The following is an 18,488-nucleotide window of genomic DNA, read 5'->3' on the forward strand; positions in this document are numbered from 1 at the left end:
AAAGTAAATCTTAATCCAAATTAAAATTTAATCCCATTACTCGGAGTTTTGGAGTAAAGTCATTAAACGATTTGCGTATAGAGTGAATCCGAAGTTTTTTTAGCGGAGTTATTCCAGATTAATTTGGGATGAATTCGAGATTAAATTCAAGTACTCCACAGAAAAAAAGGTTCACTTAAGCCAAGAAAATATTTTTCTTCCTAATTATTTTCTTAAACGAAAAAAAAAATTTTTTTGGCACAAGAAATTTCACTTATTCCAATAAAATTAATTTTCTTGCTTATTAAAGAAATAAGCATCTTGATCCAAGAAAATTTATTTAAGTTAAGAAAATCTTGTTGTTTTGAAAAAATTTAGTCTCTTGCTCCAAAAAATTTAGTTCTTGATAGAAGTAAATTTTCTTACCTTGAGAAAATTTCTCTTTTGCTCCAAAAAATTAAATATCTCGATAGAAGTAAATTTTCATTAATATTTTTATTGATCAACATGTCAAATGGGAAGATTATATAATATTGAATCTTTTTTTTCATTTAATATGTATAATTGCACGCTAAAATAATATAAAATGGGTATCAAATATTCAAGAGAAAAATTTTCTCAAAGTGAGAAAATTTTTTTCTCAGCTGAAGTAGATAGCGTTGCTTCTCTAAAGTACCTAAAAATCTTGATCAAATATAAAAATTTATTGTATCAAGTACTTATAATAATTTGAATTAAGAAAAAATTACTTCCACCGAGAATAGAATTTCAAAAAAAATTTTTACTTCGGCCAACACAACTTCGGTCTTCCTTCAGGCACCCGAAAATTTTCTTGAGCAAAGAATTTTGTTCTCCAGTCAAGAAATTTTGCTTTCCGTGTGAGTTTTTAGACTGAAATATATTTTGATGTTGCTGAAACAAGATTCATACTCCGAATTTTTTCTTCTCAGTATAAAAAAAATTTTATATAAAGATAATTTTTATTATTAGTATGTAAGAATTCAATTTTTGAAAAATATCCAACTTTTGAGTATTCACATTTGCAAAAGAATTTATATTGTAAAAAAAATTAAACTTTTTCATAATTAAATTTTTATTCATACAATAAAATTTTTAAAAATAACTTGCATTTCAAAAAAATTTTAATTTTCTAAAAAAAAAAATTTTATGTTAGTATAAGGGGGATACCAAATTTAATCGGACATTTTTAAGAAATTTTATTTTTGATTTTTTCAATTTTTTTACATTTTTCAGTCGTTTTTTTTTTTATTTTAAAATTTTTTATTTAATTTGTACAAAAATTTTATTTTCACGTCAGTAAAGTGGATAAATAAAAAAAAAAAAAAACAATTTCTTAAAGCTTGAACATAACATGAATAATGTCTCAGTCAACCGGTAAAGTTCATGTATACGAGATAGGAAATTTTCTCATCAGCACTCCTGCTTGGACCAGCGATAATGTCAAGGACTGAGGACCCAAAGGACGCAAGTTCGAGCCTAACTCATGACAAGGATTTTTTCTATCAACGATTTCATTTCAATTCAAATTAAATTTACTAACGAGATCATAATATAATATGAGTATATGGTTCTAAATTATTTTTAATCTTTTCGAAAATCACAATATTTTTTCTTTCAAAATTTAGATTGGGCTCTGATGGGGATTTCCCCATTGGGACCTGAGAGGGATTGCCCAATGAGGGCCGCATAGGACTTTGCATGACATCCCCATGTGGGGTCCCTATTAGGAAACCCAACGAGGGCCCAATAGGTCTTACATTATAATTTCTAGTCGGGGTCACGAGGCCTTGCTCGATATATCTCTCGAACGAATCAACTGATTTTGACCGGATTAGCGGCGATCGACGTGATTTTTCAAGATTAAAGGCGGATTAGTTTTTGGAGCTGATCGATAGAGCCGTTTAAAAGTTACTCCAAAAGAACCACTTTCAAAAAAATTTTTTTTCTTAGTTTTTTTGAGATTTTTCCAAATTTCTCAAAATCTATTGGTCTGAATCGGTTCCAATTCACAGGAAATCTAAATTTGAGGGAACTCTTTAGAACGCCGTTTGGTAGGTTCCGATCAGTTTAGCCGTTCAAAAGTTATGAGAAGTTTACATACATCCACACACACACACACACACACACACACACACACACACACACACACACACACACACACACACACACACACACACAAATTTTATTAATCAATAATTTTACAAATTTTATTCATTAATATCCAACCGTTGCCATGGTAATCGTTGCTAAAGTGCGGTTGCCATAGCAACGAAAAGTGACAAAAATGAAAACATTACATAAACTTTTTGATGAGGAATTGCCTGCCACATGTTGCTGTCACATGATTTTTTCATGTTGTTACCACAGGATTTTCCTGATGCTGTAACATGAAAATCATGTGGCAGCCACATTATTTTTTCATATGGCTACCACAGGAATGTATCATGTGGCAGCCCCTAATTTTTAACTTCCCGCTAAGAAAATCTCAGATTTTCAAAAATCGGGAAGTTATTGGTTTTACCCCGTTTTACAAAAATCGAGTTTTTATCAGATCTCGACGTTTGAAGGTCACAGGAAGCTTCCTTGACTATCCCCGCGAGGGTGTCACTATGTCTGTATGTATGTATGTATGTATGTATGTGTGTGTGTGTGTGTGTGTGTGTGTGTGTGTGTGTGTGTGTGTGTGTGTGTGTGTGTGTTCGTGTATGTGTGTGTGTGTGTGTGTGTGTGTGTGTGTGTGTGTGTGTGTGTGTGTGTGTGTGTGTGTGTGTGTGTGTGTGTGTGTGTGTGTGTGTGTGTGTGTGTGTGTAAGTATGTAAACCTCTCATAACTTTTGAATGGCTTGACCGATTCTATCGCGGTTGGCGCCATTCGAAAGGGCTTGTCCAAACTTAGATTTTGGATATAATTTTGACCGATTCGGACCGATAGATTTCGAGAAATCTAAAAAAAACTGTAAAAAAAAATTTTTTCAAAAGTGTTTTTTTTTTTTAATAACTTTCAAACGGCTTTATCGATCAACTCCAAAAACTAATCAGCTCTTATCCTTGAAAAATCACGTCGATCGCCGCTAATCCGGTCAAAATCGGTTGATTCATTTGAGAAATATCGTGCAGGAAAGAAAACTCAAAAAAGTGTTTTTTCGGAATTACTCCGAAATTTCTAGTTTGATCAATTTGAACTTAAAGATTTTTGAAAAGGCTTAAAAAACTGCGTCGAATGCTGCCAACCGCGTAAAAATCGGTTCATTCATTCAAAAGTTATTGCGGTTTGAAAACTCAAAAAATAGTGTTTTATCAAACTTCTATTAGACTTCTGAACTCGAAGAGCTCAAAAGCATAGAAATGTTATCTGTTTGAGCTCTATCTAGAAATGTTATCGGAGAGCTCAAAACAACACATGAACTGTATTTTTGAGCTTGAAGAGCGCTCAAAAACGGCATAAGTGCAATTTTAAGCATCCAGGTATGGAATTAGCGGGAAGTTGCAGGGATGGCCTTCAGGGTCAACCGTTTTCCTAATTTTTTTTTCCGTGTAGAAATTGAGTAACTACAAAACTAAACAATTGTTTTCAGTTTGCTCCTTTTTGAAATAAATGAGCTTTGTGTACTAAACTGTTTTTTTGATCTAACTTCTTGTGAAGCTATTTATCAAAATTTTTTATAAAAAGTTAAATTTCTTTCTATGCGCCCTTTTAGCTTTAGGCGCTACTTTTCTTGAAGCTAAAAGGACGCATGTTTTTAGTTACGCTCTTTTAGCTTTAAGCTGCTCGAATTTTTTTTGCACAGATCTGTGTTTTGAGTAATTTTAAGAAAAATGACAAAAAAAAATTTTTTATGTGCTCTTTTAACATGGATCCCTACTAACCTGTAGCAATGCGCCCTTTTTGCTTTAAGCACGCGATTTATATATCAAATATTATCACTTCACAAGCAAAGATTTTCCAATCAGATTACAATTAATATTGACATGCAATAATTGTGTTAATCCCCGTGGCTTGCACACACAATAGTAAAGTTATCGTATTGTTTGACACAGGAATCCCGGACACTCGGGATATCCCAAGGAATTTGACGGCACTTGCTATACCTATGCCTATATATTTCCATTCTATCTCCACATCTCTGTTGTGCCAACTCATAGACAACAAAACACTTGATCTAAACAATAGTAAGCTCTTGTTATTTATTCAGGTGCAGCTGTCGACCATCGACCATTGGCTAATTGTTACCGGATTAACACGACTACAGTTAAATGTTACTGTAAAGCATGGAGCAAATGGACTTTTATGCTACCATTTCTTTTCTCTTTATCTATTCAACCCTATTTTTCCGGGATTTTACCACGGAATCAGGTATTTTATCCTAAACATTAGGGAAACAAAAGAAAATTTTCCTTTATCTTACAGAGAATTTTAAACTCATTAACTTCCGAAATTATTTTGTCAAAAAACAAAAGTCAACTGTAAAGTAATATAAAATTTAATGAAAAATTATTTCTATACTTAACTCGAGGTTCAACCATAAATAATAAAATTTTGGAATTTTCTTTAGAAAGTAGGTAAAAAAAATTTGAGAAAACGGTTGACCCCGAAGGCCCGGCAACTTCCATCTGTGCAAATTTAGCACCTCATCCAAGGATTCGCGAAGTAAAAATGACCTTAATCGATAGGTCTACGTTAGGTCCGGATAGGTCCACCAAAATTTTCGTTAGGTCCCTCATAGTTTTTTTACAAAAAATTTTTTTAATTTTTACTAAAAAAAAAAAAAAAATAGCACCCCATTCTATGAAAAGCTGGCTAATTTTATCAAAATCGCATTCTTTATCGTTAGGTCTGTATTGGTCTATGTTTTTTTTTTATATTAATGATTTTATTGTCGTTATTAATAATTATAAATTAATTAAAATCTGCGCATGCGCACATCGCATCTAATACGACGCACAATTTAATGTATACCCGTTTTGATTTTTCAACTTTTAATAATTCAATAGAAAAATATATTAATTCATGAACTGCTTTCAAAATGATTAATTAATAGCACTTAAATGAGCTTATACCTTTAAAAATGTCCATAGTTTGCAAGATACAAGGTAATTTTTTATTTATTTACATTTTTTAAAATATAAACTCATCCTGATATAATACACTCATAAAGAGCTTCGATTTGAGTATCCACATGCAATTTTGATATATTTTATATTGTTTACTGATAATATATTTAAATAATATTTACGTTATTTTAATTTTTTTCTTATTTCGCCTAAAACGTCAACTGACATGTTTTGCCGACATATCAGTAGTAAAAATAATTATTTGAGTTTACAATGTTGAAACCTTTTATGCTACAGCTTGTAGACTCTGTTACTGCTTAATGAACAGTAATGATCTTATATAACATCATTACATATGTAAGTAGTTTAAAGTTAATGACCACGTGTTTTGGCTTATTTGTAACCAATAAATAAAATAATTAAGATTAAATAAAAAAATAATAAATATGTCAATAACGCCAAGAGTAGTGTAAGTATTTTTTATATATTAAATCAGTCAAAATTTTTTTCATATAAAGTTTATATTCGTTGATTATTAGCGCTTAAGTATGGAATTAGCGGGAAGTTGCAGGGATGTCCTTTAGGGTCAACAGTTTTCCTAATTTTTTTAATTAGATACAGATAGTAATACTAATCAAATCATTTCAATTTATATTTCATGCTTGGAAGAAGTGAGTTATTAGCCAAAAGTAAGCAAGCTGATACAAATTTGTATTAAAAAAAAATGTTACCAATTTTAAAATTAAGTTAATAAAGTATCAAATTTTGAAAACTATAATTTTCTATTTTTTATTGGTTTTATTTGAATTCCTTACTCATTGATTGGCTATTTAGGTTAACGCGCGCGAAACACAGTCGATTCAAATCTTCAATCATTAGAAAAATACGAAAACTAAATAAATTAATTAATTTTCTAATAATAATATAAGTATTTATTATTTTTATAATTAACTTGTCATATAAACAAACTAATTACGAATAAAAAAAAATAAAACTGATCACATTTAGATAATAAAAAAATAAAGTATGACACGTTGGTTTTTGTTGATCAAATAATTATTCAAGTTTATATGACGAGGTAAAAAAATAAAAAATTTTATTTTTGTGATTATTTATAAAAAAAGCTAACAATTGAAAAAAATGCCTTTTTTAAAATCAAAAATACGATCATTTGTATTGTATATATGACATGTTAAAATTTTTTTTTTAAATTGAGAAAAAAAAGGTGGGCATCAACATATAATAACGCAATCATGAGGAGCATACTTTGAAATAATCTTAAGTTTATTTAGATTACCAGAATCCCATGTTAAAAAAGTTTTTTGAATATAATTTTCATACGGTGAGTTAAAAAAAAATATAATTAAGGGCATACTTACTGGTATTTTTTTAGTATAAGCTGAAAGCACCGGTTGGTTTAGTTCTGCAGAAAAAGCACGATGTACTTTCTTTCGAATGTATAACTCCAATTGAACAGTTTTGTAAAAAGTATAATGCTTATCAGTTTATGTTTGTTTCGAATAACAAAAACGCCCTCATAATCTTATAATGGATAGAACGTATGCACTTTTAGATTTAATTGAAAATTACAAAGACTTAAATGAATTTAAAACGGATAAAATAATAGCTCAATTTAAACCGATGCTTGTGTTTAACGGAGATTTATTTGAAAATAATGATTTGTACAGTAGTATTAAAAATAGATAGATAGATAGATTTATTCATGTGTAGTAGTGAAGACTACCTTTTACATTTTTTCATAAATTCTCCTGGAATAAATATATATGTATATATAAGTACTACATTGTTTACACTGCTGTATTTATCACATATAAAAATATATCTTATGCTTTGTGCTGCTATTCTTATGTTCATCAGCTGCTTGAAGTTCTTCCCTCGAGGGACTTAACTGCCTCATTTTGTGATGCATCTCTTCCTTCTTGGACTTCCTTTGCTAATTTCTAGAATTTACCGAGGAATTGACAGATTTCATTGACTGGCTCTCCTCTGAGAGTCTGTCTTATAGTATTAAAAATATTTTAATTGATATGTTTCAACGAAAAGCCATTAATGATGTTAGGCTTTCAAGATTAGAACAGGTACTCAGCTTTACAGCTGTAGATGGCAAAATTTATTTAAAACATCATAAAGTGAGTCTATTGTTATTGATTGCTGTTGGTTTATTTTTGAAAATAATTAATCTGTTGATTTTTTTTACAATTTTTTAGAGTTTCATTGAAGAAATCTCGTAGTAAAGTTCCCAAATTCGAATTGGTGGAAATTAGACCGATCATGGATTTAATAGTTAGAAGAACAAAATTAACGTCTGATGACTTGTAAAAGCGAACGCGTGGAAGGCCTAAAGAAATCAAACCCAAAACGAAGAAAATATCAACTCTGACACTTTCTGTACGAAGTATGGTAGAATCCGAACAAAAACAGTTTCACTGTAAAAAAAAATCGCGCCAAGTCCACGTTCATAAGACTATTAAGAAAAAAAAATTTCTTATTTCTTTACAAAAAGATATAAAATAAAAAAATTCAAGTAACCAATATGATTGTATTTGATTTTCGGAAATTAAAAAAAATTTTATTGTAAATTTGAAAATTAAGAAAAAAATTTTGGAACGTATTTAGTGTGCGTGGTTGCAAAATATTTTACTTTTAATGAAATTCGTAAAATCTATTTACTAGGACTTTAAAAAAATTGAAATACACAATGACGCACACCAAGTACGTTCCAAAATTTTTTTTTTTAATTTTCAAATTTACAATAAAATTTTTTTTAATTTCCGAAAATCAAATACAATCAAATCGATTACTTGAATTTTTTTATTTTATATCTTTTTGTAAAGAAATAAGAAATTTTTTTTTCTTAATAGTCTTATGAACGTGGACTTGGCGCGATTTTACAGTGAAACTGTTTTTGTTCGGATTTTAGTATTTTTTGTAATTATAATAAAAATTTACAATTGGTACCAACTTAAATCTCGCGTTGGCTGCATTTTTTATAGCAAACTATCCTCTTGAAGGTACAGTTTATGTAAAAATAATTCCAGCGCACCTTGGCGAATGTAGATGCAAGCTGTGAAATGTATTTTTTTAACTGTAGTTTCCCATCTATTGGAAGATTACCATGCATTCTCGAATTATTTAGTCTGTGGCATGTCACTTTTTACATAGAAAAAAAGTCAGGATCGAAATTTTTGAGCTTGCTATAGTTTGTGCTGATAAAATTTAATAATTTCAAGTAGATTAATTATTATAATTGAATATAATTAATTAATATCAGTAAAATAAAGCATTAATTACTGTTATAATATAAAATTTAGGAACAAGAAGTACCGTAGAATTAAATAAAATTTTGCAACCTCAAAATACCGTTCTGCTTACAGTAAACACAGTCGGTAGTCTGGCGCTTCGTTTACAACGGATTTGAACGGAACTTGGCGCCAGATTCTACCGAATCTGTGGATTCATCTTGAGTTCTAAAACTTGATAAAATACGAACAAGAAACATGAATGGTCTAAAAACAAGAATTCCGAAGGAACAAATCACCAAAATAAAAAACAAAACTTGTAGAGGATAATCAAGACAACTGATAAATATTGGGAAAAATTCATTATATATTTCGTTTTTTTAATGAAAAAGTTTTGTAATTACATTTTATTTCATTTAATCTTTTACAAAAGTCCAAATAGAAGTTTGTTTAATCCTAAATCATTAAAAATTAAATATAGTCATTAGTATTCAAGTACAAATATTTTCTAAATTATCTTTATTTTAACACCATGGGCTTCTCTATTTTTTTTAACTTCATCATATGCATCTAATCACTCTTTATTCTTAAGACTCTGGTTGAGACTTATTTCGTACAATAGTTCTAAACCTAGCTAATGTTTTATTTGTACATACTTTCAGGATCAATTACTCAAAGACAATAATAAAATCAATTGTTATGAAATAATTCTTGAAAAAAGTAGTTTTTATTTGGAGTAAAACAAACACGGAATCGCCATCGAAACTTGTATTTATGCATATGTATATATTTCGTTCCATGAGCGCATGCGTAAGGAGCTTATTAAGGCGCACGTGCATCTGCCTTACATTATGTTAATCACCATTTCAAATCATAATAATTAATTTTAATTAATTAAAAATAAATAAGTAGAATTAATTAATATCTTGCATAGAAACTGAATGAGTAAGAAGTAAGTAATTCATTGAAAGCAAATATCATAAGAAAAGTTCAATGCTTCTCAAATAAATCGAGAAAAACTATTTGTATATTTTATTGTTAATCATTAATTAATATTATCAGCAAATACAGATGTTAGTTGAGTAATTATTGAATTATTAAAAGTCTAAAAATCAAAACGGTTATACTTTGAATTTCCCGTCGCATTAGATGCATTGTGCGCATGCGCGGATTTTAATTAATTTATAATTATTAATAACGACAATAAAATCATTAATATAAAAAAAAAACATAGACCAATACAGACCTAACGATAAAGAATGCGATTTTGATAAAATTAGCCAGCTTTTCATAGAATGAGGTGCTATTTTTTTTTTTTTTTAGTAAAAATTAAAAAAATTTTTTGTAAAAAAACTATGAGGGACCTAACGAAAATTTTGGTGGACCTATCCGGACCTAACGTAGACCTATCGATTAAGGTCATTTTTACTTCGCGAATCCTTGGATGAGATGCTAAATTTGCACAGGTGCAACTTCCCGCTAATTCCTTACATAGGCGCTTAAAATTGCATACATGAAGTTTTTGAGCTTTTCGAGCTCAAAAAAAAACACTTTGTGTGTTACTTTGACCTCTCTGAACTCAAAGAAATAGCTTTTGTATGCTTTTGAGCTCTTCCGTACCACTCGAGTGGGCCAAAGATTTCATACTAACTTTACCATCTCTCTATACCTCTACGTGTAAAAGATGCAATTTCGAAAATTAATTACTCAAAAACGGTGCGGTCAATTGATCTAAAATTTTGGTAGAGAATTATTAATATATTTATCTTTCGATAAAAAAAATTTCATAATTTTCTGTTGAAATGCCTATCACGCAACAACTACCTTAACTAAACTATAGATTGCCAGAAATCGTATTCTTTGCGCCCTCTGTGTGTTGCTCGAAAATCCAACTTTCGCGGTTGATATTTCAAAAAAATGTTTTTTTCGAACATTTGTTTAAAAACAAATAGAAGCCGAGATCTCGTAAGATACCTTGAGAAGTATTAATCGAATTAATTTTTAATTTTTAGGAAATATTTTTGATACACTATACTTTCAGAAAATTAATTTTTGAAAAATTTAACCTATACCTAATCTCTTAACTTAAAACTAATAATTATAAATTCTGATTATACTTATAAGTACTTATACAATATTGTAATATAATGACTCAAACTATGTTCAATCTAAGCGAAGTCAAGTATAAGTGACATCCAAATTTCTACATTCTCATAATAAAGAAAGAACCAACATTAAGAGTAAAATAAAAGGGGATTAAAGCGCCATGCTGAATTCTTAAACAGTAACGGTATATGCATGTGGCTAGTTACAATCAGTTATATTTTCGAGCTCTTCCAAATAGGGCTCCAAATCGTTTTCGAAGAAAAACGGACAATTTGACAAAATTTTAAAATGGCTTTTAGTATGCAGACAATTGTTATTTTATTTAGTGCAGTTTTTATAATCATTCTCAACAGTAATATTGTTGAGCCAATAACTTTTTTTAAACATGGAGATATTCCTATTCTTGGTCGAGGTATGAATTCTGTTTTATTTTTTTTTAATTATACAAATGCTGTCAAATATCATTAATGATAACCATCATATAAATATTATTATTATTTATATTAATATAATCATGATTATCAAATAAAAAACTTTTGAAAAGTTATTACAATGTTAAAAACATTATTAAATAATATTAATAACACGTAAGACAAAATATATTTTCATTAAAAAAAACAATATTTTGAAACTACGGTAACAACAGTAAAGTAAAAAGTAAACAAAGTTATGTTGATTTCAATAAAATACGTACTCTATAAATGAAGAATATTTTATTTACTTTCAATAGCCATTTTTAATAACATAACTTTGAATTTTCAAAAAATTAGTGTTTGAATAATTTGTAACTTGCAAGTATTGAAAAGTCAAAGATGAAAAAATTTCAAGAAAATTAACTAACTTTGGATTTAATTTGACTCCAAACTTCATTCAATACAATTAAATTCTTATTAAATTATTAACTTTTTATTAAAAAAAAATTGAAAATGTGAATAAAAACAATAAACATTTTTTTTGTAATTTTCAACATTTAACCCTATAATATCAGTGAAGCTTTTGAACAACGTATATTTGTTGATAGTTTTTTTTTTTCCTTAGAAATATTTTTTACATAAAATCTCTGTCCAAAATCAAATTATAATACAATTACAACTGAACGATTTTTCAGCTGACTCTTATCAGAGATCTATTTACAAAATGGAGAAACCATTGACATCAAGAGATCATGACGCAAATCCCGGACAATTTCCGTGGATGGTATCAATCCATATTATCCAAATTGACAATGATGATCAGTACTTTCACTGTGGTGGATCGATAATCTCAAATCGTTGGGTACTGACCGCTGCACACTGCATGAAGCAATCTGAACGAATATTAGTAATGTTCGGTGACGTAAACAGGGCACACGCTGACTACAACTCCTATCAAGGTCCAGGGTTTGCAATGATCGGACCCCACGTTTTTTCTCATCCATATTGGGATGGACACCAAGAAAATGACATTGCACTGCTCTACATGCCCGAGGACATTCCTTTTGGACGTAAGATTCTCTTAAAAACTTTCAATAATTAATAATCATTAATAATTAATCATAATCATTAATAATTGATTATTAATAACCAAAAATTACTGATCATAATAATCGATGATCAATTATGAATCATCAACAAACAATCATTAATAATTAATGATTAATAATAAATAACTCATATTCAATCATTCATAATTAATCATCAATAATCAACAAGTAATCATCAATTATCGATAATCAATAATTAACATTCAATAATTCTAATTAACAGCTACGGTCCAACCGATAAAACTTTCTGGCCACATGGATACCTACAAGTCCTACAGTGGAAAGCAAGCTCTAATTATGGGCTGGGGACTGAACGGCACAGGAAGAGAGACCACCATTCTCCAATATGGATTCTTGCCAATCATCTCAATCGAGATGTGTTACATAAGCGGATATATAACCTCAGATACACTGTGTACCGCAGCAAACACAGGACTTGACGCATGCCCAGGTGACAGCGGTGGTCCTCTTATCGTTTACAGTCAGAATTACAATTGCTACATACAAATTGGCGTCGTCCGTGCTGGAGTGAACAAACATTGTCCAAGTGCGTATCCCGGGTTTTACACACGCATTGACTCCCACTACCTTTGGATTCAAAAAATCACGGGGATACTATTTTGATTTAGACATTTCTAAAATTTGACTAATGTTTTTTCGATATTTTGAGATTTCAAGACTGAAGATTTTTTCTGAGATTAACCTTGACAGTTATTAGTTGTTAACGACATAAGTAATGTAAATATTGTGATTACACAAGGAGATTAGACTGTTAGGAAATTGAATTTAATTATAAGTGTAAGAATACTGTAAATAATTATTTAACTTAAATACTTCGATAACTTTTGACGTCTAGATACATTCAATACAAGTATGTTTTGTATCTTAAATATAAAAATTATTTACTGTAAAATACTAAGCATAATTTTTTCCACTGTCTCTAATATAAATAATTTATGTATTTATCTGCTAATCATAAAAAATAAATAAAAAAGTTTGGAAAATCCATGTAAATTTTACATGGATATATATTAGAGTGATTTTTTTGAAAATTTTTTTTTTACTTGACGTCTTAAAAGTTTCTTTATGGTAAGAAAAAATTTTTCCCGCCTGGAAAAAATTTTTAATTCCAATTATAAATTAGCCTCAAAGGGGGGTCCCCTTTTCCATGTAAATAACATGGAAAAAAAATTTTTGTTTAAAAAAACAATTATTACTCGTGGAAAAAAAATAGTAAAAATTTTTTGACAAATGTTTCTTGTAGGAAATTAAATTTTCTACAAAATTGATCTGATATAAAATTTTCATAACTTGAACGGTTTAAAAGTTATAGGCCATCAAAGTAGAAACAAGTATTTATGGATTTTAAATAAATGCACATAAAGAGATTTTTTTTAATTTTCACTTTTTATCATCATTTTCAAACAAAAATAACATTATTTGTGGGCAACTAAGCTTGGCGCACCGATATTGGCCCATGCTTGGGCCAAGACTGGGCAACCAAGCCTTAGCCGGGCCAAGGATTACCCAGCGTTAGCCAAGACTGGAAAGTCTAGCTATGGCCGTTGAATGGCAACCCAGACTTGAGCCAGAATTAGGTAACCTTAGCCTTGGCCACTCAATGGGAAACCCAAACTTAATTAATCATTAAGTAATAGAATTTTAAATAGTAGATATTTATTGTTTAACGAATATTTGTTGGAAAATGCTAAAATTGAAAATTTACTATTTAACCAAAACAATTGCATATCGTCGTAATTGATATGGTCTTAAAAATAATTAAAATATTATAATTTACTGTTGCATTTTTAATATTGATAATTTACAAATTAAAATTTATAGTAAGATATTAAAAGTATACAGAACGATGTTCAAAGTCTAAAGTAGTATATGAACTTGACTTTTGCATTTTTTTAACTAATAAACATTTGTAAAAATTAGTTAATTTTCATCAAAACACAATGTTAAATAACATAAATAATATAAATTATAAACCGTCATACTTCGTCACCATGTAGATTTAGCTTATTAAAAGAATGATGAGATATACATTAGCTTATCGATGTAGGTGTAGGGGTTAGTTATCGGTCTTGCAAACACGCAGCTCGGGTTCGAATCTCAGTTAGAACACATGCGATTTTCACTTCATTTCTATAATCAACGAAAGTTAGATTTGAATTAAGAGTTAAACGGTCTAAACTTACGTTGGCTTTACATCAAAATGAGAATAAAAAGAAATAATTAAAAAAATTTTTTTTATCATTTTTTATCAAACAGGATGGGCTAGACATTAAAATTAACTATGGCCCAGTTTTGGTAACCAGCCAGGGGCGTGGTAACCAGGCTTGGGCCATCGTTATCATTCCAGAGTTAAACCAAAACTGGGCCGACTCTGGCTTATACACTGATAGAAGGATTTAGTTCTATTTAATAAGATTTAGTAACAGATACTAAATGATTTAGTAACAAACCTTTCATTACCAAATATTTAGTAATAGGTACTAAATCATTTATTAAAGCTCATTTAGTTCCACCAAACAAATATTTAGTAGTATTTAACAAATGATTTATTAGTACTCAATAAATCGTTTGTTGGTATCAAAGAAATTAATTTTTTAACTAATTTTAGCGTGTAACCTAACTTTTTAATTTAAAATAAATAAAAATAATTAAAATAAATAATTTTAAGTAAAAATATAATGTATTATAAAGAAAAGAATCTCATTAAATTATATTTTATCGTTTGAGACCTTTATAAAATTTAAAATTAAACAAGTTTTTAACACATCAATAATAGACAAATTAAAAAATGTAAACTAAACTCCACTGAGAAAAGGCATAAATAGAAGATATTTATTGGGAGTATGTGTGTTTTTAAAGGTTTAATAAATCTCCCAAAATCGAGCTGAATAAAATAATCTAAGTCAGTGAATAGGTTATGTATCCCATAAACATTGGAATTAAAGTATAGCCATCTACCGACAATACTTGCCAAAGAAATATTTAGTACCTGTTACTAAATATTATTTGGTGGAACTAAATATTTATTTCCATGTATTATATTCAATTTCTGCGAATTGCACCTGAAAGCTTATTTAATAAGCTTTAATTTGCATACTTATATATTTTTCTAAATTAAATAGTTTAGCAATGACAGCAATTCAAAAATTATTGAAAATTACAAAAATTTTTACTTTTTCCGTATTTCAGTGGGATAACAATCGAACGCGACGTACCATCAAATTTCTGTAAATTGCATCTGAAAGCTTATTAAATAAGCTTTAATTTGCATACCTCATTATCAGTCTAGTCCAAAAATTACCTACTTTCTCAGACAGATTTAATGAAATTTTACTTTTGCATTCGCTTTGATGTCATTGTTTTGTTTTTTTGTATACAATCCTGCTAGTTTTTCTTATATTTATTATGAAATTTACTTCCATTTCAGCTTTTTTTTTTTTTACTTTTGTTGCAATTTCTCGAAATCTACTGGTCCGAATTGGTTCCAACTTACAGGAAATCTAAGTTTGGCGAAGACCTTTCGAATGACACCAACTGTGATCAAATCGGTCAAGCCATTCAGAACCCGGGAAAAAATGATCAGGACTGATCAGACCTGTTCATGTCTGAAGTGTTCAATACGCTCAGACCTGATCAAGCCTGTTCATGCCTGCTCATGTCTGTTCATGTCTGAAGCATTAAATACGCTCAGACCTGATCAGATCTGATCAAGCCTGTTCATGCCTGTTCATGTCTGAAGCGTTAAATACGCTCAGACCTGTCCATGTCTGATGATGTCTGATCTAGTCTAAAAATAGATAAGGACTAAAACTCCGTATATCAGCTGACAAGAACTGTTCATGCATGATTTGCTCTCTTAAATGATATTTTAAGTCTGAAAGAAAAATTTTATTGAACTATAGACTGCAGTTCTATTTTTAAAATTAATTTGTTCCGTATGACGTATCAGTTTCTATCCCCTTATAAATTTTAAATGTACAACTTTCATCAAAAATTTCGGCTTATATAAGCATGAACTTTTTAATTTTCCATGCCAAAACGATGATTTTTAACGATGAATTTTGACGCAATGACATAAAATTTTTTACTGTGTTCCATTGAATACGCGAAAAATAAGATTATTTAGTAAAAGTTTGAGTTTGATAGCGTGAAAATACCAAAATATATCAGTTGATATCGATAGGCGATAAGTCCTTTCAAGGTTCTGTTATTATCTTAAGCTACGCTTTGGTCCATTGCGGTAGTGTCAAAGGCTGCTAAATTGTAGAACACACAAATAATTCTTCATTTCCTATACGTTTTAATTAAAAAAAACTTCAATTTCAAAAGAAAACAGTAAAATTATAATTACGGAATAAACCTTGAAGAAATTTTTTTTTCACTTATTTATATAGAACCATATGTTAATGGAGCGAAAAAAATACGTAGCCGTCCCAAATAAATCACTCTAATATACACAGTAAAAAATTTTGCGTCATTGCGTCAAAAATCTTAGTGTTAAAAATTTTTGTGTTAAATATTTAACACTTTTATGTGTAAATTTAACATTTGTTCTGTTAAATCAACACAAAAAAGTGTTAAATATTTAACATAAAAATTTTTAACACAAAATTTTTTGATGCAATGACGCGAAATTTTTTACTGTGTATAATTAATTATTAATAATTAATGAATGAAGTATAGAACTCCATTAACTATAAGGATAAGTCATGTATAAAATTTAAATTACTTAAACTAGTTTGAAAGGTACAATAGGGTTAAGATAAGTCATTGGGTCAACAGGTAAAGTATCAGTCTGAAGAGCGCGACGTACATGGTTCAAATCCCCGTCGGCACCAATATTTTTTTTTCTTTTATGGACCTGATCGAGTCAGACATGAATAGATCTGATCAGACATGAAGAATCATGCCTGTTCATATCTCATCATTTTTTCCCGGGAAGTTATAAGAGGTTTACATACACACACACATACATACAGACGTACGGACATCATCGTAAAAATAGTCAGGAAAGTTTCTTAAGGCTTCAAAACGTCGAAATCTGTTGAAATCTCGATTTTTGTAAAACGGGGTAAAACCAATAACCTCCCGATTTTTCGAAAATCTTCGATTTTCTTAGCGGGAAGTTAAAAATTTAACTTAATTAATACATTTTTTCGCAAGTTATAGTGTTTTCAGAGTTTCATAAATGACTGACAGGAAAATTTGTGACCTATTTTAATGTTTTTTTCCGTTTCTAGTGCACTAAATCAATTTTTGAAAAGTGTCAAATTAATCTTCATTAAATTATCTTGACAATAGTATGCAAAATATCTTGATTCCGTGAACTAACAAGATTATAATAATGAAAATAGTTACCGAAATGAGGCGAAAAACATTCTTCGATCGTAAAGCACTCTCTGATGCTTCGCATCATTAGTCGTGCAATATGTGAAATTATTTTATTCGGTGGGATGATTATTGAAAGAGTTTTATTTATATCTGCTGTTGGCCACTTGATTTTTTATTTTGAGTTAAAATAAAAATTAATCAATGAAAATAAAATAAGAAGCTTTTTATCATTATTTATAAGAGATCACATTTTTTCAAATTTTATTTAGAACAATTAAGAACGCTCATTTATTTTGACAAAAAAAATTAAAAACACACAACACGAAAAAATGGAAACTTTTGGAAAGATTGAATTTTAGAAAAAAAATTTACTGAAATAAAACCCAAAAAAATCAATTTTTGAACTGATTACAACAGAAATCTAACAGTATTCTTTTGATGTACAATTTATAATTTTTTTTTATTGACAAATTTTAAAAATCTGAAGTTTTTCCCATGCAGGAAACCCCCAGAGTTGACAAAGGGGCCAGGCTTGGGCCAGTACTGGGAAACCGAGCTTCGGCGAGCCTGTATTGGGCCATGCGTGGGCCAGGCTGCTTAACCCAGCCTCGGCCATGCCAAAGATCACCCACCCTTGGGCCAAGACTGGCTAACTCAGCCTTGGCCATTCATTGGAGATCCAAGCGTGGGCCAAGACTGGCTGACCCAGCCTTGGCCTTGCCAATGATCACCCACCCTTGGGCCAAGACTGGCTAACTCAGCCTTGGTTGTTCAATGGGGTCCTTTTTTTTTTTTTTTTTTTTTTGGAAAAAAGTTTATTTGCTTTTGTAGTTAGTTACATAAGTTTTACAAAAATTTTGGCTGCAAATTAACTTAAAAACTAGCCATTACAATAAGTTTAGTTCTAATTAGATATTAGTCTCCGCGTGTGGAGCTACTTATATCTATTCAGTAAGTGGGTATGGACTTCAGAACCCTAGTATTTAATGTTATTTAAATATTTATTTTTAAATTTCCATGAAGGTAATAATTATTATTTGTAAAAAGCGGTGGAAAATTAACAAAAAACCTCCGCTTATTCAATGAGGTCCCAAGCTTGAGTCGTTCGGTTACATACGGCGCGAATCGGGTATTTTCGTTTAGTGTCTCATCGCCAGCCATACTTGTTTTCATTATGCTCCAAGTCCGAGCTGCAAT

At 29.7% G+C, this 18,488-nt stretch overlaps 1 protein-coding gene across 1 annotated transcript; it reads left to right on the forward strand.

The window, feature by feature from the left end:
- Positions 1-10,595: 10,595 nt before the first annotated feature.
- On the forward strand, positions 10,596-12,730 carry LOC123271878 (collagenase-like). The gene is made up of 3 exons (XM_044738408.1): positions 10,596-10,829; positions 11,526-11,900; positions 12,163-12,730. Exons 1-3 carry the CDS (start codon positions 10,706-10,708, stop codon positions 12,561-12,563), a joined length of 900 nt encoding a protein of 299 aa, XP_044594343.1. The 5' UTR covers positions 10,596-10,705; the 3' UTR covers positions 12,564-12,730.
- The last annotated feature ends 5,758 nt before the right edge of the window (positions 12,731-18,488 follow it).

The sequence above is a fragment of the Cotesia glomerata genome, linkage group LG9 (genome assembly GCF_020080835.1).
Source record: "Cotesia glomerata isolate CgM1 linkage group LG9, MPM_Cglom_v2.3, whole genome shotgun sequence".
Taxonomy (NCBI): domain Eukaryota; kingdom Metazoa; phylum Arthropoda; class Insecta; order Hymenoptera; family Braconidae; genus Cotesia; species Cotesia glomerata.

Coding starts and splice junctions, on each gene's coding strand:
- LOC123271878 (XM_044738408.1), top strand. CDS start 10,706: ATGGCTTTTAGTATGCAGACAATTGTTATTTTATTTAGTGCAGTTTTT. Junction 10,830..11,525: donor TATTCCTATTCTTGGTCGAG/GTATGAATTCTG, acceptor ACGATTTTTCAG/CTGACTCTTATCAGAGATCT. Junction 11,901..12,162: donor CGAGGACATTCCTTTTGGAC/GTAAGATTCTCT, acceptor TCTAATTAACAG/CTACGGTCCAACCGATAAAA.